Source organism: Phoca vitulina, unplaced genomic scaffold, assembly GCF_004348235.1.
Source record: "Phoca vitulina isolate PV1807 unplaced genomic scaffold, GSC_HSeal_1.0 scaffold33, whole genome shotgun sequence".
Classification (NCBI taxonomy): domain Eukaryota; kingdom Metazoa; phylum Chordata; class Mammalia; order Carnivora; family Phocidae; genus Phoca; species Phoca vitulina.
In genome coordinates this window covers 1,951,793-1,978,192 of record NW_022589736.1, presented here as the reverse complement: position 1 = coordinate 1,978,192, position 26,400 = coordinate 1,951,793, and the positions used below count along the sequence as shown (strand labels likewise).

The following is a 26,400-nucleotide window of genomic DNA, read 5'->3' as shown; positions in this document are numbered from 1 at the left end:
CCCTTGATTGTTGTAGCTAAAGGTTTATCCATTTCACTGGCATCTTCAAAGAACCAGACTGGGTTTCATTGGTTTTGTTCTCAAATGTTTTGGCCCTGAAAGAGTTCTGGTTTTATGCAAAAGAGTTTTGGTTTTATGCAAAGGCCTTTTTGGGAGTCCCCATGTCATCAGGACAAGGTGCCTCTTCCCTGCAGCCTGCTGCCCACCCAGCCAAGTCAGTCCCAGTGGAGCAAGGTGGCCACACACCTTGGAGAGATGGGGTAGAACTCCATCTTTGCTAGGTGTTGAGCTGATTCCAGGTAAGGGCAGGGCAGGCAGCCTTGGCAGAAAGCCATCTAGATGGCAAAAGGTTTATGCATCGTGTAACCATGGTTGCCATTTATTTACTCAAAATGTCCATGGCCAATTGGTAGCTCCTGTAAGAGAGAGTTCGTGTATGGTCATATGCTGGCTCTGGACACCCACTTTCTATCCCACTGGCTAAGCACAACCTTATGTAATGGCCTTAAGAGAATCTAGCCCTATGCACTTCACACAAAAGGGATGAGTACTTTATCTGCTTGGCTCCCCTGCATTCCCACTAGATCTTGGCAATGTGAGGTCTCCTGGCCTCTGAGACAGGGAGGTCCAGGGTCTTGGGACGCTTAGGAGGTTTTTCTTGGTTTTTGTTTTATTTTTAAAAATTGAGGTTAAACTGACATTACCACAGAGTTAAGCGTTTTAAAGGGAACAGTTGGTGGCATTTCGTGTATCATAGTGTTCTGTAATCACCACCTCTATCTAGTTCTGAACTGTTCCATCCCCTCAGAAGGAACCCCTCTATCCATGGTTCTGTCACTCTTCATTCTCCCCTCACTCCAGCCTCTAGCAATCACCAATCTTTCTGGCTCTACAGACTTACCTGTTCAAGATATTTCATATAAATAGAACCATATAATAGGTGATCTTTTGTGTCTGGCTGATTTCAGTGAGCATAATATTTTGAAGGTTTATCTACATTTTAGCAGGTGTCAATACTGAAAACTATTCCATTGTATGGAGAGACCACATTTTGTTTGTGTATTCCTCTGTTGCTGGACATTTGGGTTAGTTTTCGCCTTTTGGCTGTTGTGAATTGTGCTGCCGTGAACATTCATGCACAAGTATCTGAGTCCGTGTTTTCAGTTCTCTTGGATATGTATACCCAGAAGTGGAACTGCTGGATCTTGTGGTTGTTCACCCATGTTTAACTTTTTGAGGAGCTGTCAGACTGTTTCCACAGTGGCTGCACCATTTACATTCCCACCTGCAATGTACAGAGTTTCCAATTTCTCCACATCCTTGCCAACGCTTGTTATTGTTTATTAAAAAAATCACAGCCACCTAGGTGGGTGTGAAGTAGTATCTCATTGTGGTTTTCACATGACTAAAGATGTTGAGTATCTTTTTGTGTGCTTTTGGCCACTTGTGTGTCTTCTTTGGAGAAAGGGCTGATCGAGTCCTTTTGAATTGGGGTTTGTCTTTTTTGATGCTCAGCTGTATATATATATCCTGGATACTAGACTCTTATCAGTTATATAACTTGGAAGTATTTTCTCCCACTCTGTGGGTTGTCTTTTCACTTTCCTGATAATGTCCTCAGATGCACAAAAGTTTTAAATTTTGATATTGTCCAATCTATCTGGTTTTCCTTTTGTTGCTCCTGCTGTTGGTGTCCTAAGTATCCATTGTTAAATCCATGTTTTCTCTTGGGACTTTTAATAATTTCAGCTCTTTCATCCATTCTAAGTTTTTTTTTATTTTAAGAACTTTTTTTTTTTTTAAGATTTTACTTATTTGACAGAGAGAGACACAGTGAGAGAGGGAACACAAGCAGGGGGAGTGGAAGAGGGAGAAGCAGGCTTCCTATGGAGCAGGGAGCCCGATGCGGGGCTCGATCCCAGGATCCTGGGATCATGACCTGAGCCGAAGGCGGATGCTTAACAATTAAGCCACGCAGGCGCCCTGAGTTAATTTTTGAATACAGTGTGAGGTAAGGACCCAGCTTCATTCTTTAGTGCTCTAAGGCCTGCTTTCCCAGCACCAACTGACCTTTCCCTGTCTTGGCATCTTTGTCAAAAATAATTTGACCATATGTGTGAGGGTTTATATTAGGTTTCCATTCTATTCCTCTCGTCCACATGTCTTTTGTTATGCCAAGACCACACTGTTTTGATGACTAAAGCTTTGTAGTAAGTTTTCAAATCAGGAAATGTGAATCCTCCAACTTCTTCCTAAAGATTGTTTTTGTTATTTGGCACTCTTTGCAATTCCATGTGAATTTGAGCGTTGGCTTTTCCATTTCTACGAAAAAAAAAAAGGCCATTGGAATTTCGGTAGAGATTTCATTGGCTCTGTAGACTGCTTTGGGTAGTACTGTCATCTTAACACTATTGTCACGTGTTTACAGATGTGGGTGTCTTTCCACTGATTTAGGTCTTCTTTAGCATTTTTTTTCCAGCAGTGTTACGTAGTTTTTGAGTGTACAAGTCTTTTGCCTCCTTGGTTGTTTTTTGGTAGGTATTTTATTTTTTTGAATGCAATTGTAAATGAAATTGTTTCCTTAGTTTCTGTTTTAGATTGCTCATTGCTGGTGTATAGAAGCATATCTGATTTGTTGGTGTTGATTCTTTTCCCTGTAACTTTGCTGAGTTAGTTTATTAGCTCTAGTGGGTGTTTTTTCTTTTGGTGGATCATTGGAATTTTTTATGTATAGGATCACATCATCTGTGAATAGAGGTGGTTTTACTTCTTTCTTTTTACTTTAAAGCTTTTTGTTTTTTTGACTAATTGCTCTGGCTGGAACTTCAGTACGGTATTAAGTGGCATTGATGACAATGGGCATTCTTGTCTCAGTTTGGATCTTCGGGGGAAAGTTTTTACTCTTTCACTATTGGCCCTGGGTTTTTGCTAACTGTTTATTATGTTGAGGAAGTTTCCTGAGGGGCTTTTCTCATGAAAGGGTGTTGGATTTTGTCAAATGCTTTTCCTGCATCAGTTGAGAAGACTGTGTGCTGTTCCCCCCTACCCCCCGCATTCTGTTGATGTGATGTACTGCAGTGATTGATTTTCTTAAGCAATGCCATTTGGTCATGGTATATAATCCTCTTATCATGCTGTTATTTTGCTAGTATTTTGTTGAGGATTTTTGCCTACAGATGCAAAAATTGTAAGGGATATTGGTGTCTTTGACTTTGTTATCAGTGTAAAATTGGCCTCATGAGTTAGGAAGTTTTCCCTTTTCTAATTTTTTGGAAGAGTTTGGGAAGGATTGGTGTTAATTCTTCTAAAATTCTTGGTAAAATTCAGCAATGAAGCCATCTTGTCCAGTATTTTTCTTTATTGGGAGGTTTTTGATTACTGATGCAGTCTCTTTACTTGTTGTAGATCTTTTACAACTTTGTTTCTTCCTCAGTCACTTTTGGTAGTTTGTGTGTTTCTAGGATTTTGTCAGTTCAATGATGTGATCTAATTTTTTGGCGTACTGTTGCTCATAGCACTCTTGTAATCCTTTTTACTTCCATAAGGTCAGTAGTAATGTCTCCGCTTTATTTTGATTTTAGTTATTTGCATCTTCTGTCAGTCAAGCTAAAGTCTTGTTAATTTCATTGATTACTTTAGGAGTTTAATGGTCTATTTGCTGATATGTCAGTCCCACTTTACTCAGTGGCTTTGAAACTGCATTCCTGAGGATGATGGCATCTTTGTACTGTGTGGATACAGGGCAGAGAGGTCAACGTGGGGAATGGACCCAGGGAACAGGTTGTTGTTGTGCTGCTGAGCAGGGGACCTTCTCGGCAGATGGAGGCAAACAGCTGCCTCAGGACTTGAGAGGCTGTCCTTCCCAGGAGCCTGCTCACTTCTAAAAGGGATGTTAATCATAAGGGTGCTGGGGGCTTGGGGCTGAGGGGTGCTTGGGGGTGACAAATGCATGTGATAAAATTAAAGATAAAAGCCGCAAATCCATTCATCTGGAAATTAAAATCCCCACCTCTATTTTTTTTGATGAGTTAACCGGGAAATCAACATTTCTAGAATTCAGAGAAGGTTCACGGCGTCCAGCAGAGGCTGCAGGTGCAGCTGGGGGTCTTTAGCCACATTTCCTAGAGATGAGAAGGAGGAATAGAAAGAAATGGAAGTTTTCAGTCCAAGACGGCAAAGAGTGAACGCCTGGACTATGGAGGAACGAGCTAGTGAACAGGAGAGCTGACGGGAAAACCCAGTGTCGGGGCTTTGAGACTGACAAGGAGATAAGAAAGGAAAGCCCAAAGTATGCATCAGGAATGGAGAAGGGCCATTGCCCCAGAGAGGGGGAGAGTTATGGAAGTTACAGGGACATACGGTGAACAGCGTGAATAATCGCAAAAGAAACTGAGCGGAACAGTTATGAGTAAGAACTGCTCAGGTTCCCCAGGCCCCACCTGGGCCAGTTTTAGTCATCTGTAACATTCTTGGATTCACCACTGTGTCCATCCTCCTGCAGAGCCCCTGGGCCTGAGGTGTGCGGACCCTGTGCAGCCAGCCCCCAGTGGCCTGGGACCGCAGAGCATAGGACCGTCCCAGTGCAGATGCAGGAGACCCAGGGGGAGAGGGGGCCACACCAGGAACTTGATGCCCCCGGGGGTCTCCGATCTGAGGACCCTCTCAGCAAGTGAGCAGATGTCTATGCCCCATAGTTGGGCGAAGGCTTGTGCACACCCTGCTTCACATGTGGCGTGGGCTGCTGTCCCTGGCCCCTCCCTTGAACCTTGGCGCTTTCCCCCGCCCCTTGGGTTTTGGAGGGTGAGGGCAGCATCTCTGGCACGTTGACCTAAGCCTGACGCCCTTGGCTTCTGCCACGTCTGTTTCTTACCAGCTGGGAGGAAAGAATGCACTCAGTCCACCTGGACACAGCTGTCCGGGGGCTCCTCAGACCTGGATGGCTGGGGAGGAAGGGTGGGCTCACATCCCATGTCCCTGAGCCCCCATCTCCTGAAGTTTCTCTTGTGTTGACCAAGAAACAGCAGATTCCGAGAGAGGGCAGTGTCGGGCAGAGCAGACGCAAACAGAGTTTGGGCCTTTCTCCTTCGTGAGGTGGACGGTTTATCCAGGTCAGGCCCCCACCAGCCTGGTGTGTGACCACGAGCAGCTTGGGCCCTGGAGGGGTGTGGGCTGTGTGGGTGCTGGCATGGGAGCTGCCACAGCAAAGGCCCTGTGGCCTGGTAGGCCGGTGGGGTGACGTGCTGACCCCAGGCTTGTGCTCAGTGAGGTGGGGTAGCCACGGGAGGATTGTGAGTGGAGGAGGGATGCGGTCTCTCAGGAGGTTGTGGGCCTCCGGCTAGGCTCTGTCTGCTGACTCATGGATGGAGGCTGGGGGGCCCTTAGCCTCTGGAAGGGTGGAGGCTGGGGGAGGAGATCTGATGGGGTCCCTTTTGTCAGAGGCCCCAGTGCCTGGACCTGGAGTCCCCTGCAGTGGCCCCCAAGGTGAGCAGATGTTTGTCTTGTCCCAGGACGGGTATGCCCCCAAGGCCTAAGCATTGTGTGTCTCTTAGGGGTTCCTGGGAGACCGGGGGGGTGGGTGCAGAGCTGGACTGAGGCCCAGAGAGGAGCCCCCGGGCAGGGGTTCTGAGTCCCTGGGTGGCAGTGAGCCCAGAGTGCAGCAAGAAGGGGTGGCCACCCAAGCCCAGGCCCCCTGCCCCCTCTGGTGCCCCCACCCAGCGGCAGAGCTCCTGGGACAGCCCCCCAGGAAGGGCTGCCCAGGCCACGGCGGGCCGGTGGTCAGCTCCATGCGGCTGCCGCGGGCAGACTTGCTGGCTCCAGGCTCCTCGTCTGAGGCCGAGTCTGTTCTGAGACAGACACAGGGAGCCTGTTTCCCTGCGAGCAGGAACACGGCCTCTCTGTTGGCACCTGGACTGGCTGGCCCCCCAGGCGGGCTGTTGGGGGCGGGCGCTCCACACAGACCCGCGCTTGTGCCCACCTCGGCTGGGCCTCCTGCCTGAACCACCTCGTTTGTGCCGGGATCCTCTCTGGTGCAGCCAGGCCTGCTGGACAGTTGGAGGGGGAGGAGGGGTGGCCTGCCCAGTGACCGGGGCAGGGGCCTGTGCCACCCGGTGCTTGGCTGGTAGTTCAGCAGGGATACCACCCCTCGGGTGGGACTTCGGTTTGCTCACAGCTCACATCAGGCAGTAAAGAATTGGGGCCACACCCCACTTCAAATGGCAGAGGGCCCCAGAAGGATCGCCAGGCAAAGAATCATCTAGTCAGAACTGCTGCTGTGGGCACTCCCAGGGCCCAGGCCTGCAGGTCAGGGAGGGTGGGGCGGGGGGGAGGACTGGCCCACCCGAGGAACAACAAAGGGCTTCTGTCCATGCCTCTGGATGCTGGACCTGGGGAGGCACGAAGGTTCTGAGGAGGACCGGGAGCCGTGGCTTCTCCCTTTCCCAGTCCTCTCCTGGACGTGGGGGGACGGCCATGGTGGGCTAAGAGCACAAGCAGGGAGTGGCAGCTTCCTTGTGGCCACACCAACCGTGTGATGGGGTTCAGCTGCCCGGGTGTAGGGGCCTGACTGGGGACCAGCCCTCCCCTGTGCTCTGGGGGCTGGTGGACACCACGGGGTCAGGAGCTTCATGGGGCTCTCTGTGATGAACATGCCGGCCCAGGGACCCCCCTCCTCTCTCAGCCTGCTTTCCAGGAGGTCTGGGTGCAGGGCAGGGGTGCCCGAGCACACGACACTTCACTCCAGCGACCGGGCCTTCCTGCTTTATTCCTCTGTGCACAGACCTGGGGCCGCTTCTACTCCAGTTCTGGGTACGGCCACTCCCGTGACCGGAAGTAGTCCTCTAGGTCGCGGAGGCTGAGTGGGGGGAAGTAGGGGCCGATCCTCTTGCGGACCCACCACTTGCCTGCAGCAGCGTGCTGGCCCCCAGGGCGGCTGAACTTGTACCTGTAGTGCTCGCCCCGGACCCACCTGCAAGGGGAGACCCCACGTCGGGTGGCCTGTCCCTCTGCCTGCCGAGCTGCCACTCCTTGGAGGGACAGACCACCAGGCCCTGCCATGGGGATGTCTGGAAGAGGGCCAAACACGCAGCTCTGGAGCCCGTTGGCATTGAGGGGCTCGCCTTGCCTTCTGGAGGCCCCCACACCTTGAGCAGGCCAGCAGTGCACAACAAAGGGGCTGGCCCAGAGCCTGGGGACCTTTACACCCAGGCACGTTTTCTCGGGTCCCGAGCATGGCCAGGGGTCCATCTGTAGGAGGACCCCTGAGAGGCTGCGGTCGACAGGGGTCCCGTTCAGGAGGGGAGTCCTACCTGGGGGGCGCCCTGTCCTTGAAAGGGTTGAGGGCCAGTAGGGACACAGCCGTGGCGTCGTTGGCCAGGAGCCTGCCTGCCAGGTGGATGATCCACTCGTTGTGCTCGTAGGTCTAGGGGTGAGAAAAGGAGGGGGTGCTGGCTCCAGGCACAGAGCCAGGGATGCAGGGAACCCTTGGCTCCCTGCCTGGTCACCCTCCTGCGTGGTGGGGGGTTAGGCTCTCCTGCCTGGTGGGCCCACACTCCCTCCCTGCTCTGGCTCATTGGGCAGGTGTGTGTAGACGGCTCCTCTGTGGGGTGGGCTGGCGCAGCGCGGTCCTGTTCTCGGGGAGCGGCCCCCTCTGTGATACGGTGAGTGGACAGCCGGCCCACTAGACAGTTTCCACATCAGCCTCACAAAGAGTCCCGGCTTGGGAGTAAGGGGCTGGCGAGGGTCCAGGCCCAAGAGCAGAGCTCACCCCACCGTCTCTCTCTGCCCCCCACCGTCCCCCTCTCTGCCCCCCACCAGGGCTCTCAGTGGTGGCGCCTGCCAGCCCTGGGGTCTCACATGAGTGACGGTCTTCACAGGCAGATGGGACAGGGGCAGCCCTACCAGGCCTGTCTTGTCATCGCTGATGGGGACACCCTGGCCCTCTGCACCCACAGACCCTTGTGCGAGGGTGTCCAGGCAGTGTGGAGACCCCCACCTGGGCTGTTCAGAAGCAAAGCCTATGCGCACAGAGAACACCAAGGGAAAGACCCGGGAGGAAGACGTGGCCCAGGGGGCTGGGATTGTGTCCTGGGTGCCACACGTTGTGTGCCCGGCCCGCTGCCCCAGGGTGCGGTGCTGGAGGGGCGAAGACGCCCCTGTCCCATGTCAGCGAGGCCCGGGGAGGGTGTCACATGGAGTGACCTCACCCCCACCAGCCACTTTGGGCGTCCCCACCGAGGTGGCTGCAGCCTCAGGAACACACCCGGGAGGGGAGGGGAGGCCCTTACCTGGAAGGCAGCAAACCACATGAGCCAGTCCAGGCGGTGGTGGTAGGGGGAGATGAGGCATGGCCGCCGCCCTGGGTCACCCGGCTTGCACTTGAACTCGTAGTCCTCCCACACGGCGTCTGGCGTGCTGGCGTTGGGGCTAGCTGTGCCCTGCAGGATGACCTCCGTGCGCTCCTTGGTGATGCTGCGGGGAGACCGAGGCAGGGGCTCTGGGCGCACGAAGGCAGCTGCTATGCCTCTGCACCCTGGCTTCCTTCTGGAGCCGACCAGGGTGAGGGGCTGCCCCCTGGAGGGTCGAGGGGTGCTCCCTCAGGGCCCTGGGTCCCACGTGTGCACACAGTGGACGGGGCGAGGAGCGGTTGCACCCGTACCTCCCGAAGGCGCCGTATGTGTTGACGATCCTGAGAGGGTTGAAGGAGGTGTTCATGACCTGCGTGGGGCTCAGCAGGTTGATGACCACGGGGACACTGAGCCAGGCCACCAGGATGCCCAGTGCCACGTGCACTGCCCGCCGCACCATGCAGCCTGGTGGGGGGCAGAGAGGGGGACGGTGGGGTGAGCTCTGCTCTTGGGCCTGGACCCTCGCCAGCCCCTTACTCCCAAGCCGGGACTCTTTGTGAGGCTGATGTGGAAACTGTCTAGTGGGCCGGCTGCCACTCACCGTATTGCAGAGGGGGGCGGGCCCCTCGGGCAGCCTCCTCCTGCAGCTTCAGGACTCGGTCCTTAAGGCCACCGGGCCCGGAGGGAAACAAGAACCCCAAAGTGGCGTCATCGAAGCAGGCCACGCTGGGCACCATGGTCAGCCAGTTCAGGAAGCTCAGGTTCCCGCTGATGATGAGGACCACCTGGAGGGTACAGGGCAGTGCCTGAGCCCGGGCCTGGGGAGCTTGCCGAGGACCACACCCGCAGCAGACTCTGTGCAGGGCGTGGTGGCCGCAGTGCTGGTGTGGGGGGCAGCGACGCCCAGAGGGCTAGCCTTTTGAGAAGCAGACAGGGTGCTCGTGCCGATTCTTGAGGTGCCTGAGGGCCAGGCCCCTGTCTCCCCACAGGCCGCACGCCCATCTCTCTGACCACCGGGCCCACGCGTGTCCATGCCTCAGCTGATCTCCGAGGCGGGTTCTTGCTAGAGCCCTGAGCGGGACCCAGCCTGCAGACACCTCTGTTCTGGCCTCTGAGGCTGCCTGATTCCTACCCACAGAACTGGGAGCTGGCCGCTTTGTGCGGTTTGATGCTGTAGTCTGTGTTTGGGGCAAGCGCTCTGGTGACTGTCAGTGGGTACGGGTCTGGGGCAGTCCCCGGGGACCTGTGCCCGAGTCATGTGGGGGGTGGACAAGGCTCTTACTGCTCACCTGGAAGTTAGGGGTGAGGGGGTACCTGTCTGGTTGCCCTGACCTGCACATCTAGCAGCCCCCCAGACACGTCCACAGTGGCCATGCATGAGGCCGGCCGGGGCGTCTGCTGGGTTAGGCGCGGCTTCGTGGAGTCCGACCTGCACTTTCTAGGCTCCGTAAGACGGAGCTGGCCGCTGTCCCTCCTCAGAGGCCTCGAGCAGCCCCGGCTGGCTCTGCCGCAGTGTCTAGGGTGACACAAGGTCTAGGAAGTCCAAATGGGCCTGCCCTGTGTCCCAGTCCTGCTGGGCTCATTTACAGACTTGGTACTAACTGCACGGTGGTAGTTTTCCCATAAGGCTCACCTTAAAAACGACTTAAGCATCTTGGTCTTAAGAACGAAGGTCACAGAGTCTCCGGGTGGATGGAGTGCCGACACCCTGGGGGTTCCCTGCACCCCCAGCCCGTTTCCCAGCGAGCTGCTGGCCGTCGGAGGCCTGCAGCCTGGAGCCGCCTCTCAGCTGGGACTTCTGGAAGGTTCCTTCTAGCAGCTGCACATTTTGTACATTGTTTTAGTGACTTAGAAATAACATCTTTGGCCCGCTTATGATGACCCTGTCATTGGGCACTGGAGGGTGAGGAGGGGAGGCTGCTGCGCCCATGCCCTGCCCACGGGCAGCAGGCTCTCTGAATCCAGCCGGCCCTCAGGGACCACGGGCAGCATGCCTCGCAGCCCAAATGCGCCCGATGGGGGGGGCCTCCTGTGCGGGAGGTCCCCGAGCAGGCCCCGATGCCCTGGGGTGTGGCTCCCTGGGCATGAACAGACGCCCCCAGAGCGGCATGGACTCGGGAACCCGTCAGGAACAGGCAGCGAGGAAGCATCCCGGACCACGCATTCCTGGCAGATCCACATTCTTACTTTTTAAGCCAAGTTCGTTGAAACACGTGATAAAACATACCCATCTTAAGCATACAGCTCAAAGGCTTTTGACAGGTGTCTACTCTCATGTAAATCACCGTAAAATCCAGAAGGTTACACCCCAGACAGTCCCTGACCCCCACCCTACGACCTGTGAACTGACCTCTGTCGTCTATCACTCTGCCTGTTCCTGAACTTGGTGGGCACCAAGCCCCGGCGTCCATGGTGTCCCGGCTCGGGTCTGAGACCTGCCCAGCGGCACGTGTGTGTGGAGCTGGGGCGCGCTGCCCTGCGCCTGGACGGAGCTCGCCTGGTGCACCTGTGGGGCCGGACGGGCCGGGGCCTGTTGGAGGCGCCAAAGCCACCGTCCTTCTAAGGCAGCTGCTTTCGTGACATGGTGGCATCTTTAGAAGGGGAGGGCTTAATTCACAGAGTTACAAGTTCCCAATTTCTGAAAGCTTCACAACTTGCTGTGTGTCCTGAGAAAGGTTGGGATGAGGATATACATACCAGATGTTGCAGGTCCAGCGGTGACGTTTAGCTGTGAATTAGCTTCTTGCGTGTGCTGGGAGGCTGAGGGCTCTTCCTCACCAGGACTCGGTGTGGGGCAGCCAGCCCTCTGCTTGTGCCAGGAAGGGAGGGGGGCCCCAGGACGAGGCAGGGGTGGAGGCTGTTACGGCGTTCACAAGCTGCCGCAGGGCCCCAGGGAGAAGCGAAGATGGGCGTGGGACCCGGTGAGCTGGGCAGCGGCCAAATGGACCTGCTTCCGGAGGGACTTTGAGAAAAAGATGAAACCAGAACACTGCAAAATCACCCCAGAGGCGAGAGGAGAAAAGCCAGAGTTTGTCTGCACACATGACCAAACGGTCGTATTTCTGCACCAAGTACGAACTTCACAAGCCCACGGCTGTCCACCAAGCAGAGCAGGCCGTCTCCTTGCGCAGGTGACCGGACAGGTGTGGTGACACGGCCTCGCCATGGGATGTTGAGCGCGGGGTGTTGAGGTCAGACCTCCCAGTGTCTGGGGTCCCACTCGTCCTCCCCGGACGGCCCGTAGATGCCAGGAGCCAGGCTGCCTCAGCTCTTCTCTGCAGCAGGCAAGACACACGGCTGATGCCCAGCCCCATAACTCCTGAATTTTCATTACAGCCGGGTCCTGATCCTGGCGATCGGGGAGGAATGTGAGGTCACAGACGCCAACCTAATGAGGGTCTGGCAGGAGGAGCCGTGCTTTCGATGGGTCGTGTCAGTTTTATGGATTACGACGGCTTTTTACGAGGTGTGACGTGAGATGTGTGGATTCATGGCTCTCCCAGGATTAATTTGGAAAACTGGTGTTCTTGGTTCTGAGCCCCCAAATAATGATTTCTCATTCTTCACTGTCTGCGACGTTAACAGCCCCTGGGCCGCAGTCTCTCCCACAGCTGTGGTCCCAGCTGGCGGGCTGCTCTGGGCACGCCGGGCTCCTCCCCGGAGTCTGCTGCGCGCCGCATCCCTGTGCCTCCTTCCCTGGGGGGGGGGGCCTGACCTCCCCAGGCCAGCAGGACCCTGACACTCCGCTCAGCTCCCCATTCTCTCCCAGCTGTGTCAGCAAGTGTCCCTGAAGCTCGGCTATGCCTTCTCCTCTTGGGAGTCTTGGCCGTCTGGCAGCTCTGTGCACCTTCTCATGAAAGTTTTCATGTTTTGTGTGGTGTCGGTTGGTGGTCTGTTCTATCTGGACCCCTTTCAGGACGCTCAGGGACTGGCGGTCTTGGTGCAGCTCTCTGGGGCTGTGGGGGGGTGGGGGGTGGTGGTGGCAGAAGCTTCCTCCGTTGCTCTGTACGCCCGATTGCAACTGAGACAGTGACCCTGCCTCCTTCCCCCACAGCCCTAGTGGGGCACGTTCCCAAACTCTGTTCTCATGCTGGGTGGGGCGCCAGGCACGTGGGGAACCCTCATACCTGACCCTCAGAGCCCCTCTCGCACTGCTGACCACCGGCACCCACCTCTAGCCCTGCACCCTCACTCCGAGCCTCATACCTCCCAGAGACACGGCCACCGTTACCAGTGAAAAACCCAGCAGCGGCGTGGCCGTGGGCCAACCTCTGCAGGTGCAACGAGACCAGCCTGTGCACATACGGAGACACAGTCTCGCCCCCGGCCCCTCACGGCCTCACTGAGACCCCACAGAAACCCAGGCCCAAAACCGCTAATGTGAAAGGGCGCTCCTGTGTTGGAGCACAGCCATAAGAGTACCAGGCGAAAAGCAGATGGCAATCTTCAGAAGATGGGTTTGAGAAACCCTTGAGGGAGGACAGACAGATGGAGCAGCGCCAAGGGCTTCCTGGTAGACCTTACAGAAGCTCCCCAAGGGGGTCCAGGACACCCCAGTGGAGCGATGCGCAGGCTCTGGCGGTCTCTCACGTCCCAGGATAAATTAGAAGTTAAGACGGTGTAAGCATTTCAACTGAAAGATGGAAAACTCGGGGAAAGCGGTCCATGGAGTGCCACGCCTCCAGTCTGAGAGTGGAAGGCACGGCACGTGAGGCATTTTTGTCGTGTTCTGGGGCTGCCCAGATGGGGGGGTCGCCCACTCACCTCTTTGGAACAAAGTCAGGCTGTGGGAGCAGGGTGGTCACATGGTTTTTGCACAGCAGCTGCCATATGGAGAAGGAGGGCCCAGCCATGGGGTCTGGCTCCCCCCTGAGAACTAGGCGGAACCACGTGGCCCACTGTCCGCCCACACACTGGGCCTCCCCAAGTTCCATCTGCAAACACCCAACAGGGAGGACAGGGTCAGAGGAGAGCCCCAGAGACCCTGTCCAAGGTGCCCCTTCCATTTCCTCCAGCATCTCCATCCTGTCTGCTTCCCGGGAATAATCTGATCACACGTTCAAGCACATCCTTCCTTCCACTTCCACCACGTAGAGCCCAGCAGGGATGAACTTGGGAGTTTCTCGACTCATGCAGAGCCCTCGGTAGCTGGAGTGCCACCACTGACCATGACCCTTCATCCCCGAAAAGTGGGGCCAGCCTCTGTGGCCCAAGGCCATGACCGTCCTGCCTCATCATCAGGGGCCCCAGGAACACTCTGACTTTGCATCCAGGGCGACTGGCTTCTCAAGGCTAAAGGGCCTGCAGGTAGCAGTGCTGTAGCTGGACGGGGGACAGAGCAGGCAACGCTGGACCCTGGGCGGCCACACAGACCCACGCCAGGCTCTGCTCTCCCCGGAGGCGTTTAGTGGACCTCGGCCCAGGGAAGGAACCCTCGGAGGGCAGAGCTTGATGCTGGGGAGGTCGAGGTGGCTGGCTGGCGCTGTGCCAGGAAGGAAGCACATAGACCAGTAGTTGCAGGGATGGCCCGGGTGCCTTTGGGTCTGCCAGCCACAGAGTCATAGGCACGTGGAAGCCCCCACAGGATGTGGGTGGAGACCCAGGGGAAAGCCAGGCACACAGCAGAGACCCTCGAGGCCCAGGCCTGAGTCAGACCCGCCCGGCACGATGAGACGGACTTGTGAGTAGGTGAGCTGCTTGGCAGGGAAGAATTCAGCACCGAGAAGGACACAGTGTCCACACCCTCACCAACAGCCCACGGCGGCTGGTGGCCCGTCAGGATCTGCAGACGTGTGAACCACAGCTGGGATGGAGAAAGGCTCACGAGAACAGAATCAGAGGCGGGAGAAAATCTGAAACTAGTAGATAAGAATGTCAAAACAGCTACTATGAATAAAGTAAGGGATTTACAAGAAGACGTCATCACAAACAAGAGAAATATGAAAACTGTGAAAAAGAACCACACGCACATTGAGAGCTGAAAAGGGCACGTAAGAACTGGAGCGACGAGTGGATGCAGGGACAGGAGAGTCAGCGGAGGTGCGGGCGCTTTCTGAACCGAAGCACAGAGTGAAGTGGGACACGGCGCCTGACACACTGTGCGCCACGTCCCAGCAAGGGAGGGTGGCAGAAAAAACACCGAGAAATCATGTCCAAAAATTCTAATTTGACGAAAATGATAAATGCACAGATCACAGAAGCCTATGAAACCACACGTGACCCAGATCGCTGAACACCAGTGAGAAAGAAGAATCTTCTGGGCGGGTGGAGGGGCAGAGTCACATGGCGAGCAAGGGTGAGCGCGGCAGGGGGACCCCTGCACAGACCGAGGGCACAGCTTTGCCGAAAGAAGAACACCGTCAGGCTCCGACAGCACTGTGGCAAAAACACCCTGAGGGGCGCTGGTTGAGGTAAAGACGCCCGCCGGCGGCCTCTCCAAATGCCGCACAGTCTCCAGGGAGGCCCCGGTCTGTACGCAGGGACACCGAGTCAGGAATGCCGAATCTGTGCGTGAGTAACTTTCGAACATCTTTTCAGTTTCCTTAAAGGATCATTGTGTAAGGGACAACCCTGTACCGTGGTATGGGTGCAAGGCACAAATCCCTGTTCTCCTCCACTTACAACAAAAGCATACCAGGAAAAAGCGCCATCAGGAGCCTCCACTGGCCACTCCCTCAGCAGCACGCTGGCTCCCAAGGGCTTCGGTGTGGGACCTTAACCTGAGCCTTCCTGGAGGGGCAGACGGCCCAGGCCACCCTCAGTGGCCCACCACTCATAGTGGACTGGGGTTTGGCGGCCACGCCTGGGCAGAGCCCCCCCGTTTTGTTGCAGAGTCTGCTCCGGGGCTCCATGCTTCCCTAAGAGGGGGGGGGGCTTCTCCAGCCTTTGAAAAAAACAGCTGGCTTCCCCCGTTCCCCCTTGACTGTGATCACCAGACAGAGGGGCCCCAACCCCGAAGCCTTGCCGGATGCTGCAGGAGACACAGGCCTTCTTCCTGAGGGAGGCTCTGTCCTCCTGGATGCAGCAGGAAGAGGCCTGGGGTGGGCCGAGGCCCCTGATGCCTGGTCCACAAGTCCGTTATCCAGAATGTTCTGGCACAACAGGATTCTCGAGGTCTGACAGTTTTATGTGGGTGAGGGCATAGGAGCATGTGGTGAAAGGCTGCCCACAGGCCCTAGATGCCTCTGGCCTGCCCAGCTCTCCCTTGGTGGGTCTGGGGGGGCCCTGGCACAAACCTATTTCCTGCCCCCCACTTTGTCACATTCACATGGCGGGGCCTCGACCCAGGGAACTAGGGTTCCACAGAGCACAGTTGGAGGGATGGAGCCCTGGGGGTGCAGAGCCCTCATCAGGCACACACTGGCTGTGTCCCCCCCATCCATCTGGATGGTTGTTTTTAATAAGAAAAATGGAATTTGGTGTTGAGTGCATGGCCCCCCATGTGCTGAGGGATCCTGTCTGTCTGGTTCTTTCCTGGCATGGCTGCAGCCTCTGCCAAAGAGGACCAGACCCTTGGTCCATCTGTTCACACCGGCCGTGGAGCCTAATGTGCGCCTGTGGGTGGGCGCGGAGCAGGCTGCTGGAGACCAGGGCTAGCGGTAAGCAGGCAGGAAGCGGAGCTGTGAGGGTGGAATCCTGGGCCCAGGAGATGCCGAGCAGATGTCCTGGGTGATGCAACACCCCCCGTAAAGGAAGGGGATGGGTTTCTGGAACTCTCGAGCTGGGTTCTCAGTGCCCGTGCTCTCACAGAGGACACATGCTCGTGGGCAACTTTCTGTGGCCAGGAGCCCCGGGCATTTATCCCAGGACTCCAACTCTGGGCATGTGGCTCGGGGACTGGGGGAGGCAGCTCTCTGTGCCTGTCGCCATGGTGATGGCCCTCACTGTGACCTGTTCCTGACTCTGGCCAAAGTCACAGAGGGTGGAAGGAGCAGGACATGGCAGGAGGTGGAGGTGAATCTGGTCTGGGATATAAGACCAGTCTCTGCACCGACCGGGAGCCACTTGCCTAGTGAGCACCTGCTCCCATGCTAGGATGGGCGTCTGGTCCCAGCGCTTGCAGAACCCGACCACTGCCCCTGCCAGGGTCTCCCCCTTAGCCTCAAGGCTTGACGTCAGAAGGCAGGGGCGTCTAGGACCGGGCAGTTCAGCCTGCCTATCAATTCTCACGTGCACCTCTCCAAGTAGACAATGGACCCGTGGCCTTGCAGAACCCTCTGGAACAGCTGTGTAAACGGAGTGTAGGAGGAAAGGAGCATGTTCACATCCTCAACCCTCTCCTGAAGGAATGAACGGAAACAAACAGATCCAGAGACGTCCCTCGGGGTGTTGGGTGCAGAGACAGAAGCGTGGCCCCTGTCAGGACAACGCATAAACCCCCACACACTGCACTGCTCCCCACAGTGACCAGCCCCCCAGCACAGCGCAGTGCTCCCTGAGATCCAAGCTCCTGCCGTGAGACTGTGCCCTGCAGCCCCCGTGCCTGAGACCCCACATGGCCTGGGAGGAAGCTGGACCAGCTGTCCGTTTGTCCTCTCTGCTCTGCAGAGCTGGCAGCAGACCGGGCCTCGGAGAGCCACAGCGCTACCCCGGAGATGTGCGTGGACCCGGGGCTCCCAGGGCCTTTGGGGGACGGAAGGCTAGTGTGTGGGCCGGTCTTCTGGAATAACGTCCAGAGCTGCAGGCTGACAAGATCCAGTTCGGGCTGTCCTGCACTCCTATGCCACCCACTGTCTACCATTACCCACCTAGGCAGCAGACCCCAGAGCCGGCTCGGGGCCCACCCACCTGGCTGCTGGGAGCTATCCACACTTGAGCCCTGAGCCCCTCTGCGTGCCACGGAGACACTGGTGCCCTGGGCCGGGATTCCAACTTGCTGCCGAGCCGGGTCCAGTTAGCCAGTGGTCACCCTGAAGTAGGACCCCTGCCACAAGGGCACTTTGAGAGCCCCGGTTCAAATTCCACTTTCCAGGAGCCGAACCCTTTACATCTGCTCTGGTGGTGCAAACTTCCTTCACTTACTCTCTTAAGCGACAGGACAGTTTGCTTCTTGTTGGCATTCGTCAAAGCCAGGCTTCGGGTTTTGGGGAGAGAAATTGGTAGGTGGAAACCAGTCCCCACAGGCCCAGGCAGGTTTAGAGCCTGGAGAGGGTCCCAAGTGGTCCAAAGCCTGGAAAAGCAACTAAGGTTGGCGGGGCGGGGGCCGGCTAACGAACGCCTCACAACCCGAGAGCAGTTCTCCACCATGTGAGCACAAAGCCGAGCAGACCCACATTCCTGGCATGGCTGTGCAGGGCAGGATCCTCTGAGTTGCCTTGGAATTGGGACAGCAGGGAAGGGTCCGGCACGAGGTGGTGCCCACACTGGTGGACCCTGTCAGGGTTGCTCACGCCTCTGCCTGGAGTTGCCTCCTGCTGGCTCGGGACCATGGGAGCCCAGGGCTCCGGGCGGGCGGGCAGGCATGGAGCACCGTGCCCCTGCCCGCCCGGGGTGGGGGGTGGGGGCTCGCCGGCCCAGCCATGGCTCTGCCCTCGAGTCAAGTCTGGTCGGTTTATGTGTAAACTGTGGTGCACCCAGACCATAGAAGAGTGAGTTCTTAGGCCAGGAAGACGAGAACCCTCACATGCACGTTACTAAGTGAGGGGCGCGTCTGAAAAGCCTATCTCCCAGACGACTCCAGCCACGTGACATTCTGGAGAAGGCCAAGCTACGGAGATGGCAAAGGGTCAGTGGCTGCCCCGGGCTTGAGGAGAGGGGAGGATGAGTCCGGGAGCACAGAGTGTTGTCAGGGCAGAAGGGACTTTGACACCTCGACGGACACCTGTCACTATACATTTGTCCAAGCCCAGAGGATGCACAATGCCCACCAGGTGACCCTGAAGTAAACTCTGTACTTCCACTGGCGAGCAGGTGTCCGTCTGGGCTCGAAGGTTGTAACTAGTGTGTCACATGACACACCAACATGGGGACCGTCTACACCCTGTGCTCTGTCTTTCCATAAATCTAAAACTGTTCTCGACGAGAGTATTAACGAAACAACAGCTAAAGCACTGGAGTGGCAAGAGTAGATGGCAGGACGCGGCCAGAGCAGAGCCTTAAGGCGGCCGAGGCAGCCAGACAGGGGTGGAATTTGGGGAGTCTGTGCACGGAGCATGCCTTCACCTGCAAGAAACCATGTAACTGATGAATTAGAAAAAGTGGGACAGGGGCGCCTGGGTGGCTGAGTCGTTAAGCGTCTGCCTTCGGCTCAGGTCATGGTCCCAGGGTCCTGGGATCGAGTCCTGCATCGGGCTCCCTGCTCAGCGGGAAGCCTGCTTCTCCCTCTCTCACTCCCCCTGCTTGTGTTCCCTCTCTCGCTGTGTGTCTGTCAAGTAAATAAAATCTAAAGTGGGACAGCGAGAACAGCTGAAAGGAATAAAAGGAAACACAAAGATGTGAAAATAAGTCCCAAACTGCCAGTTGAGATGTGTGCACCTGCTAGTTAAGAGCTCACGTCGGCCCCCATCGGGTCTGCTGCGACACAGGCCCAGTACCCGGGAAAACAACATGCAAGCCCGGCCTGACCAACAGCCCCTGCGGGGCCGAGTCCGCGTCTCGCAGCAGCCCTGCCTCTGCCCTGCACACTGCGCCCCGGGAGAAGCACCGTGAGCAGAACCGGGCGGACCGCTGCCACCAACGGACCTCACACACCGGCAGCCACACATCGTGCACACCCACACCGGCACGTCATCCCCAGGGACGGATCGCGTGCACAGTGTGACCAAGCAGAGTTTCTCCTGGGAGGGGAGCCTTGTCGCACCACGTCAGCGACTTATGGGCGCAGAAAGTGATCTTCTCACAGCGGGTGCGGAAATCCACTCGTGACTGAAAGTACCCGAAGTAAACTAGAAACAGACGCCGCACACCGCACCCTCCACCGGCCTCCCCTAGGCTGTGGGAGTTGAGAACATGGCAGGAGCCGCGGGGCAGGGCCTGGACCGCCGGCGGCGACACAGCGAGCCCCACTAGCCGAGCGCTGCTGCCGCTGCCCCAGGAACTGCCGCGGGGTGAGCAGCCGGGTGACGATGGGCACTGATCAGCCCAGAGGCCATTACACCTGACGACTGCGGGGACGTTCGTGCCGTTTGCACACTCAGCGCAGAGGAAGATGTTTTATGTGAAAATTCCATTTACAGTATCAACAAAGACAAGGAGGCTGTGCGAACACACCCCAGTGTGGACGAAACCTCCTGCCCCGACCCGTGGGGATCAGTTTTGCTTGCGTCCCGCCGGATCCTGCGCACCACCGCCCACCGTCAGGCCCTCAGCCACCGTGACGGCCCGCACGACAAAGGCGGACACCCACACAGCCAGTGAGGAGGCGAAGCAAGTGGGGCTCCCGGGCTGGAGGGAGAGGAGACGGTGCCGTTCGAGGTCACGCCTGCCTGCTCACGGGCCTCCCCTCACACACGTGCCCACAGCAGGTTTATTGTAACGGCGAGAACCTGGAAACCCCCGGAGCGGCCACTGACAGAACAGGCTGTTTGTACGTGGGACATGGGAACCGAGGGGGCGCAGCCCGACAACCCCTGACACCTCGGCCAAGCGGAGCGGGCACAGTGCGCCCCACAACGCTCCCAGTCCGTGCACTCGCTGCTAGCTGTCCCCCCACAAATACAGCAGCTACGACAGAGGAGGTTAAAGTCCCAGCAACTAGTGAATCACTGAACACTACGTCAGAAACTAATGATGTACTATATGCTGGCTAAGTGACTTTAAATTAAAAAAAAAAAAAGGAATTTAAAGTCCCAACAGTGTTTTTCTTGGAGGTCAGCAAGTAGATGCCCCAGTTTAGGGAAAGGAGAGGCTGGAGACTGTCAAGGCCCCAGAGGAAGTCAGTGGTGGAGCCTCCGCTCACTGGGGAGTGGGCCTGTTCCATGGGGATGGAGGCTGGGGGGCTTGTGGTGCAGGAATGGGGCAGAGTGGCGGGTTGGGGCACCCCGGGGCTAAGGGCTCAGCACAGTTGTCCACTTGGAAATAAAACCCCGCCAGCCTCTTCCTCAGAGACTGCCTTACAACGGCTGGACGGCTAACCTGTGAGAGGGGTTACTGTAACCATGAGAGGAAACTCCTAGAACCTACCGCGGAGGGCTTCCCAGGCGCATCCTCTGGACACGAGGGAGGAGCAGGTCCTGGGCCATCTGCCTCGTCCCCCCAGCAGAGAGACTGATCTCGGGGACACAGTTACGGGGGTGACTCTCAGGTGTGGGCTCACCTGGAACAGGATCTGTAAGGCCCCATGGAGGATGCACATCCGCCGTCCGAGGAAGATGAAGAAGGGCACCACGAGCTCCAAGAAGTGGTTGCTGAGCGTCTCAAAGCGGTGGACCCACCATGGGGACTGGTGCAGGAAGTAGGCCGCAGGGTTGGGCACTGGCTGCGTCTGGGGAACAGAAGGAGGCCCGTGAGCTGAGCCTGGAGCTCCACCCCACAGGGGACCTCTGCCACCCTGGCCCTGCCCACCCTGTGCCCACTGGCTGTCCCAGGAGAGCATCCTGGCCGGGAAAGGCTCAGGGGAGGCCAGTCCCGTGGACCCTTCTCCGGCAGCTCAAATGCCTGTGGCCAAGATGCCAGACTGGGGTTGGTGGGAGGAGGATGATGGAACCGAGCATCTCAGCCTTCTTGGGCTGCGCCTTCTCCCTGCCTGGTCTCCTGTAATTCTGATGCTGACCCCTCGGGATATCCCGAGGGTCCTGGGGACCCAGGGGCAAAGGGATGGGCACTAGGGGAACCCAGGTTTCAGGCCAGCGCTCACATGCGGTCACATGCGGAGATTTCCGCTCGGAGGCTGGTGGAAGCTGGGGGTTCCGGCCTTGTGTGTGTTCCTGAGAACAGCCTGCAAGCATGTGTGAGGGGGGCGGGGGCGGCTTGTCCCGGGCGCCTGCGTGTTGACTCAGCCGTGGTGTTGGCCGCCCTAGGGCCCAGCTGACGGGCCCTGTGCCTCTGACCGCAGCGGCCCAGTCTTCCCCCAGACCCCTGGCAGCAGCTGAGGCTGGGAGCCGGCCACGCAGAAGGCTGTGGGGGGGCGGGGTGCGCTCCCAGCCAGAGGGGACGCCCGGGTGGGGACATGCAGCCATCAGTGAAGGGCAGGGGTGCTCCACAGATAAGAACGGCACCCAGAGCGCTCCGATTCCGGGAACGGTGTGCGGCCCAGCATATCCGCCACCCCACCCCAACTTGCACCAAGGTCAGGGACCCTGGGCGTTCGAAAGCAGGTGTGGGGGGAGCCCAGTCCAGGTGAGCGGCCTTGCTCCTTTTCTCGCCGCCACGGGGTCTGAAGCCTCGTGCGCCGCCATTCTCCCTCCTGGGGACTTGAGCTCTCCACGCACACACCATCCGAGGGGAACGCCGGGGCCGAAGGGACAAACGGGCAATAGTTGTTGGGTTGGCCTGGTTCCAGCTTTGAAACTCAAACACACTTCTGATATGAAACGACCTTTACTTGTCACAGATGGTTTAGCTCCTGCCGCTGCCCCTGGAGTCCTGCGCCCACCCCACCTCCCCGCCCCCCAGTCTCTCCTGCCCCCGGACACAAGGAGGTGCCTGTGCTGCTGGCCCAGGTGCACCGGCCCCGTGGTGCCCTGAAGAGCACGGAGCCTCCTGCCTGGACGCGCAGGGTGGCAGAGTCGGGGAGAGGCGGCAGGAGGAAGTCCTGCAAATGGCAGCCCTTGGCGGACTTACGCCCCTCCCCCCACTCACACTCAGGGCTGGACGTGGCTCCAGGTAGGACAGCCGCGGGGGAAGGGCCAGCCACTGTCCCATCCGGTTCGAGTTTTCTTGCTAACTTTCCATTTGGACACCATTTCTGACTCAAGAGGAAAGTTAGAACAGGAAAGAAAATCCCTGAATGCCACGCTCCATGCCCGTGCTCCTTGGTCTTCCCACCACAGAGCAGAGAGAAGCAAGCTGCTGGGCCCCTCAGCACTTGAGCGTGAAGGGCCAGCGCGCTCGTGGCACGGTGATCACAAGCAGGGACGTGGGCTCTTGTGCCCCACGGGCCTGACTGGGTGTGTTCAACGAAGGGTGACCCCAGGCCGTGTTGCCTGCAGCCCCCACGCCTCGCCAGCCTCCCATCCGAGCTTTAGGAAACGGACAAGCGCATTTGCACAATGTCCCTCAGGGTGGGTCTGGGGAGGCCCGCAGGGGTGACAGGGGCACGTCCCGGGGGGCCCAGGGTGGCCGTGTGCCTTGGCGTGCTGGCATCCACCTGGACTTCTTGATTGAGGGGTGTCAGCCAGGCCCTGCCCTGCCCCTTGAGGCTGACAGGACCAGCCTCCTGCATTCCAGCAGCCTGGGATGGTTCTCGTCAGAATCCATGGCTCCCTTGGCCTCTGAATGGTGACTTCCGGGTCCACTGTTCCTTCTGCATTTATTAGCTGGCTTTCTACTGCAAGGTCGTGTCCCTCCAGCCTGTTCATCAGCACTGGTGTGGGCACGTGGGCTCTAATTCTTCACGGCCACTCATTCTGATGTGTCCACAGCACTTTCAGAGACTCTCCCTGCATTCTGGCCCTCAAGATGTTCCAGGGTCATCTGAAACCCTTGCCGCTGCCACCCCTCGGTGCGCCGCTTTCCCCGGGGAGCCCTGGTCCCTCTGAGGGGAGGCTGGGAGTAGGAACCCAGCCTGGGCGTGAGGGCCGCTCTCTCCGGCCCCTCCGTGGGCAGAACTAGAAAATAGGTGAGTGACTGTGTCTCCGCTGTCCTGCACCCACGCCATCTCGCTCACAGGGCTGTGCGTCTCCCTGTGTTCTGAGTGGATTTCTGCAGACGGGGGGGGGGGGGGGGGTGTCCCCATCTTTGCCCCAGGGGCTCTTGGCCACTGACACCTGTTCCCACCTGTGAGTGTGAAGGGTGCCCCTGCCACATGGCCTCTGGGCCATTTGCTCTCTCCTGAGGTTTCTGCCACACCGAGTCCCCCAGCCGTGCAAACCCGGGACCGACGTGTGGCCGAGACACTCAGTGGATGGGACACCTGGTGGCCGCTGCTGACGGAGGAGTGCAGTGCATGTCCCATGATGCGGCCTTCCCATTCACTGTCCCACGGGGTCCCCGAGACAGGCAGCCCCGTGTCCTTTGCCCTCCAGCGCAGATGGTCCACGACTGGCCGATAAGCACAAAGGTCTTGGTGTCAGCTCTGCAGAGAGGTGTCTTGGGCTGGGTCCCTTCTGAAAAGTCACTTGGTGCAGCTCTGTCGGGGCCGCTCGGTGACAGGATGCAGACATGAGGAGAACAGCAAGCACGCAGGGAGAGGACGCACTTCCCTTTGGCCTTCAGAGCAGTCACTCCTTCAGAAGTCACTGCACCAGTGGGTCACATCTGCTTCTCGGGAGCTGTGCAGTCCTCCTGCATCCGGTGAGGACTGCTCAAGGACGGGCAGTCCCGGCTACTGGTATGACACGTCTATGAAGAAAAATAAACAGAGCTCGCCGTGCTTGCTTGGAGCCTGGGGAGGGAAGCCAAACTCTTCACTGACTCAGGGAGAAGCTGCCTCACGCGTCCATTCCTTCCCGCGGAGGGGTGCTAAGGCCGAGGTGCGGGCAGCGGCAGTGAGCGCGCGCTCGGCTTGGCCTCAGGGCTTTCCAGCAGAAATAACCCGTCCGTCCAGGTCCGGGAGAAGCTGAGCTGTCCCCGCGGCCTGGCAGAGGCCCACCCTGCAGGCTCTCCAGCCGCCAGCCCCACCTTCGGGCAGCGATGCTCTGTCCACCCGGGGCCGGCTCACCGTGTCCTCTGCAGGCTGGCACCTGGGGTGAGGGGTGGGGAGGACACCGGGCTTGCAGGGCATCTGACACTGCCCCCAGGTCACGCCTGCGGCAGCGGGAACCCAGACAGAAGACCGCTGAGGGAGTGTATGAGGGTTTTGAGGAGAAGGCTATGGCCCAAATTGGTAATCTCCATGGGGCAGCTGCTGCGAACTCTTGTTGGCGCACGCCTGTGAAGCGCTAAGACCTGCTCAGCGGAAGCCCCCACCCGACAGCGCCAGGAAGCCCGCGCAGCCTGGGGGCAGCCGGACGGCCGGGTGGTCGGCAGGTGTGAGCCCAGAGTGGCCCGTGCCCTCCACACACGCAGGCGCCATGGAATTCCTCCAAAGTACGGCTCTACTTTCCCAGGGCCCGCACCGCCCGCGGAGGGACTGGGCTCCTCCTGTGGGTTTATGACCTGCTGGGCGCGGGGGGGGGGGGGGGGGGCAGGCAGCTCTACCTGCGCCGTCTGCATGACCGGGGAGGGTCCCGAGGCCTCCCTTCTCCTGCAAGCCCGGGACAGAGTTTTATTTTTGTTTGTACTGAAGCTGGAAAAAAACAGTGTGTCATAAAATCTGGCCGTAAACCCTGGAAACGGCGTCTGGAACATCGCACCCCATAAAGCAGGGGAAGGAGAGCCCAGTGCTGCCTCTGGCAGGAAACTCGGCCACGCTCACCCTTGCGGTCGCAGCTCGTTGGAGAATTGCGGCCAAGTGTCCAGAGGGCCGCTCAGTTTGGATGCCGGCAGCTGGCCAGCCCTGACCCCTGAACATTCTACAGCTGGTTCCCTTAAGAAGAGACACTTTTAAAGAAGAAAAACATGAGGAAAACATGAAGGGTGAGGAAAACATGAAGGGTGAGGAAAACATGAAGGGTGATAAAAACAGTTCCAGGATTTGGGGAAAGCAACATTCCTTCATGTTGGCTCCAGTGCCGTCCCTTCCAGGCCCTCAGTGCTAAGTCTGAGAGAGACAGGATGGCTTTTTCAGCCATTTTCCCATTTTAGGGACTGTAAACTATGTGTTTGAGGTTTTAATGAGAAAGGGAACACACATAATTCTTGTCTGAAAAACAAGTTTCTGCAAACCCTCAAGTTGCCCACATTGCGTTTCAGCAGGAGACTCTGTGAAGTCGCACCCCCTCCATCAGCCCAGGACCCCTGCCCCTCGCGGAGCCAGGGACTGAGGTGTCCACACAAAGGCCACTGGGAAGTCTGAGTTCCCGTCTGTCTTCGGGGTGGGGGTGCTCCCCTGTACACCGGAGGCGTCTGCCTGCGGGCGGTTCCCTGATGGCAGGAGAGGGCAGATCGCTTGCACCTGTCTGGTGAGGGTCTTAGGATAAACCCCGAAGACTGACGGTGTTCACGCACGGCTGGTGGCTGGCTTCCCATGGGCACCGGGAAGGGTAGGGCCCCAGATGTCGGGGTCGAGGGCTCCGTCCTGAGTGAGGCCACGGCGAGCCCAGCGGTGGCCACACGGGTGCTCATCTCGGGAGCTGGGGCCACCCGAAGGCCACCTCCCCTTCCTACCCAGATGACAGGCGATGGAGAAGGAAGAGCGAGCTGTAAAGGTGGTGGCGCACAGGACGGGGACAGGACTGGACACTGGGGTGGGCTGTGGTGGTGCCTCCCCAAGAGTTGCACCCCAGCACTCCCCCGAGGGGGTGCACTTCCCGCCTGACCGTGGGGAGAGGCCGTGTCCCAGCAAGAGGGCAGCGCAGCCACATCTTTCAAGGATGGACGTAAATCTGCCAACCTAGCACTCTGTCCCTGTCAAGATTCTCCCAAGCAAGGGGGAGAGAGGCCTTTAGACCAAAACCCTGCCGGCAGCAAACCCGCACACGAGCAAGGTGAGGGACGTCCGGTCGGCAGAGGGAAAACACATGGAGGCCAGGTCTGCATGGAGGGGAGAGCCCTGGATATGGTGAGTATGAGGGTGAACGCAGGAGGCTGTCTGCCGAGTTTCATGAAGTGTCCTGAAAGGATAATTTGAACAAAAATAGTAACAACTGGTACGTAATCGTGTGACCACAGCTGCAGGAGGACCAGGAGGGAAAGTGAGAGTGTCATTGTCACGGTCCCATTCAGTCCTGTACGACTTACAGGATAAGCACAGTCCTCACTTGGAGGAAAGCTGTGACGTGCGCAAGAGTCTCTGTGAACCCTAACACTACCACGAAAACAAAACAGAGCTAATAAGCCAAGAGAAGTAAGGAGAAGGAGCTGTAGAAGACATCTAAGTAATTCAAAAGAAGCAGAAAAAGATAAAAAAAGATCTAAACAA

The 26,400-nt window shown here is 57.9% G+C and overlaps 1 protein-coding gene across 5 annotated transcripts in view; it reads right to left on the bottom strand.

Moving 5' to 3' along the window:
* Positions 1 to 1,939: 1,939 nt before the first annotated feature.
* LMF1 (lipase maturation factor 1) overlaps positions 1,940 to 26,400 on the bottom strand; it is a 100,164-nt gene continuing 75,703 nt past the window's right edge. For 2 of the 5 annotated variants that reach the window (XM_032425525.1, XM_032425529.1), the window contains 6 exons: positions 20,596 to 20,763; positions 8,944 to 9,127; positions 8,654 to 8,807; positions 8,283 to 8,466; positions 7,305 to 7,417; positions 1,940 to 6,964 (listed from right to left, as the gene is read on the bottom strand). In XM_032425525.1, coding sequence (XP_032281416.1) covers positions 6,790 to 6,964; positions 7,305 to 7,417; positions 8,283 to 8,466; positions 8,654 to 8,807; positions 8,944 to 9,127; positions 20,596 to 20,763 — 978 coding nt within the window. In that variant the 3' untranslated portion in view covers positions 1,940 to 6,789. The remainder of the gene's footprint in view (positions 6,965 to 7,304; positions 7,418 to 8,282; positions 8,467 to 8,653; positions 8,808 to 8,943; positions 9,128 to 20,595; positions 20,764 to 26,400) is intronic. The other 3 variants (XM_032425526.1, XM_032425527.1, XM_032425528.1) reach the window with 3 other exon arrangements.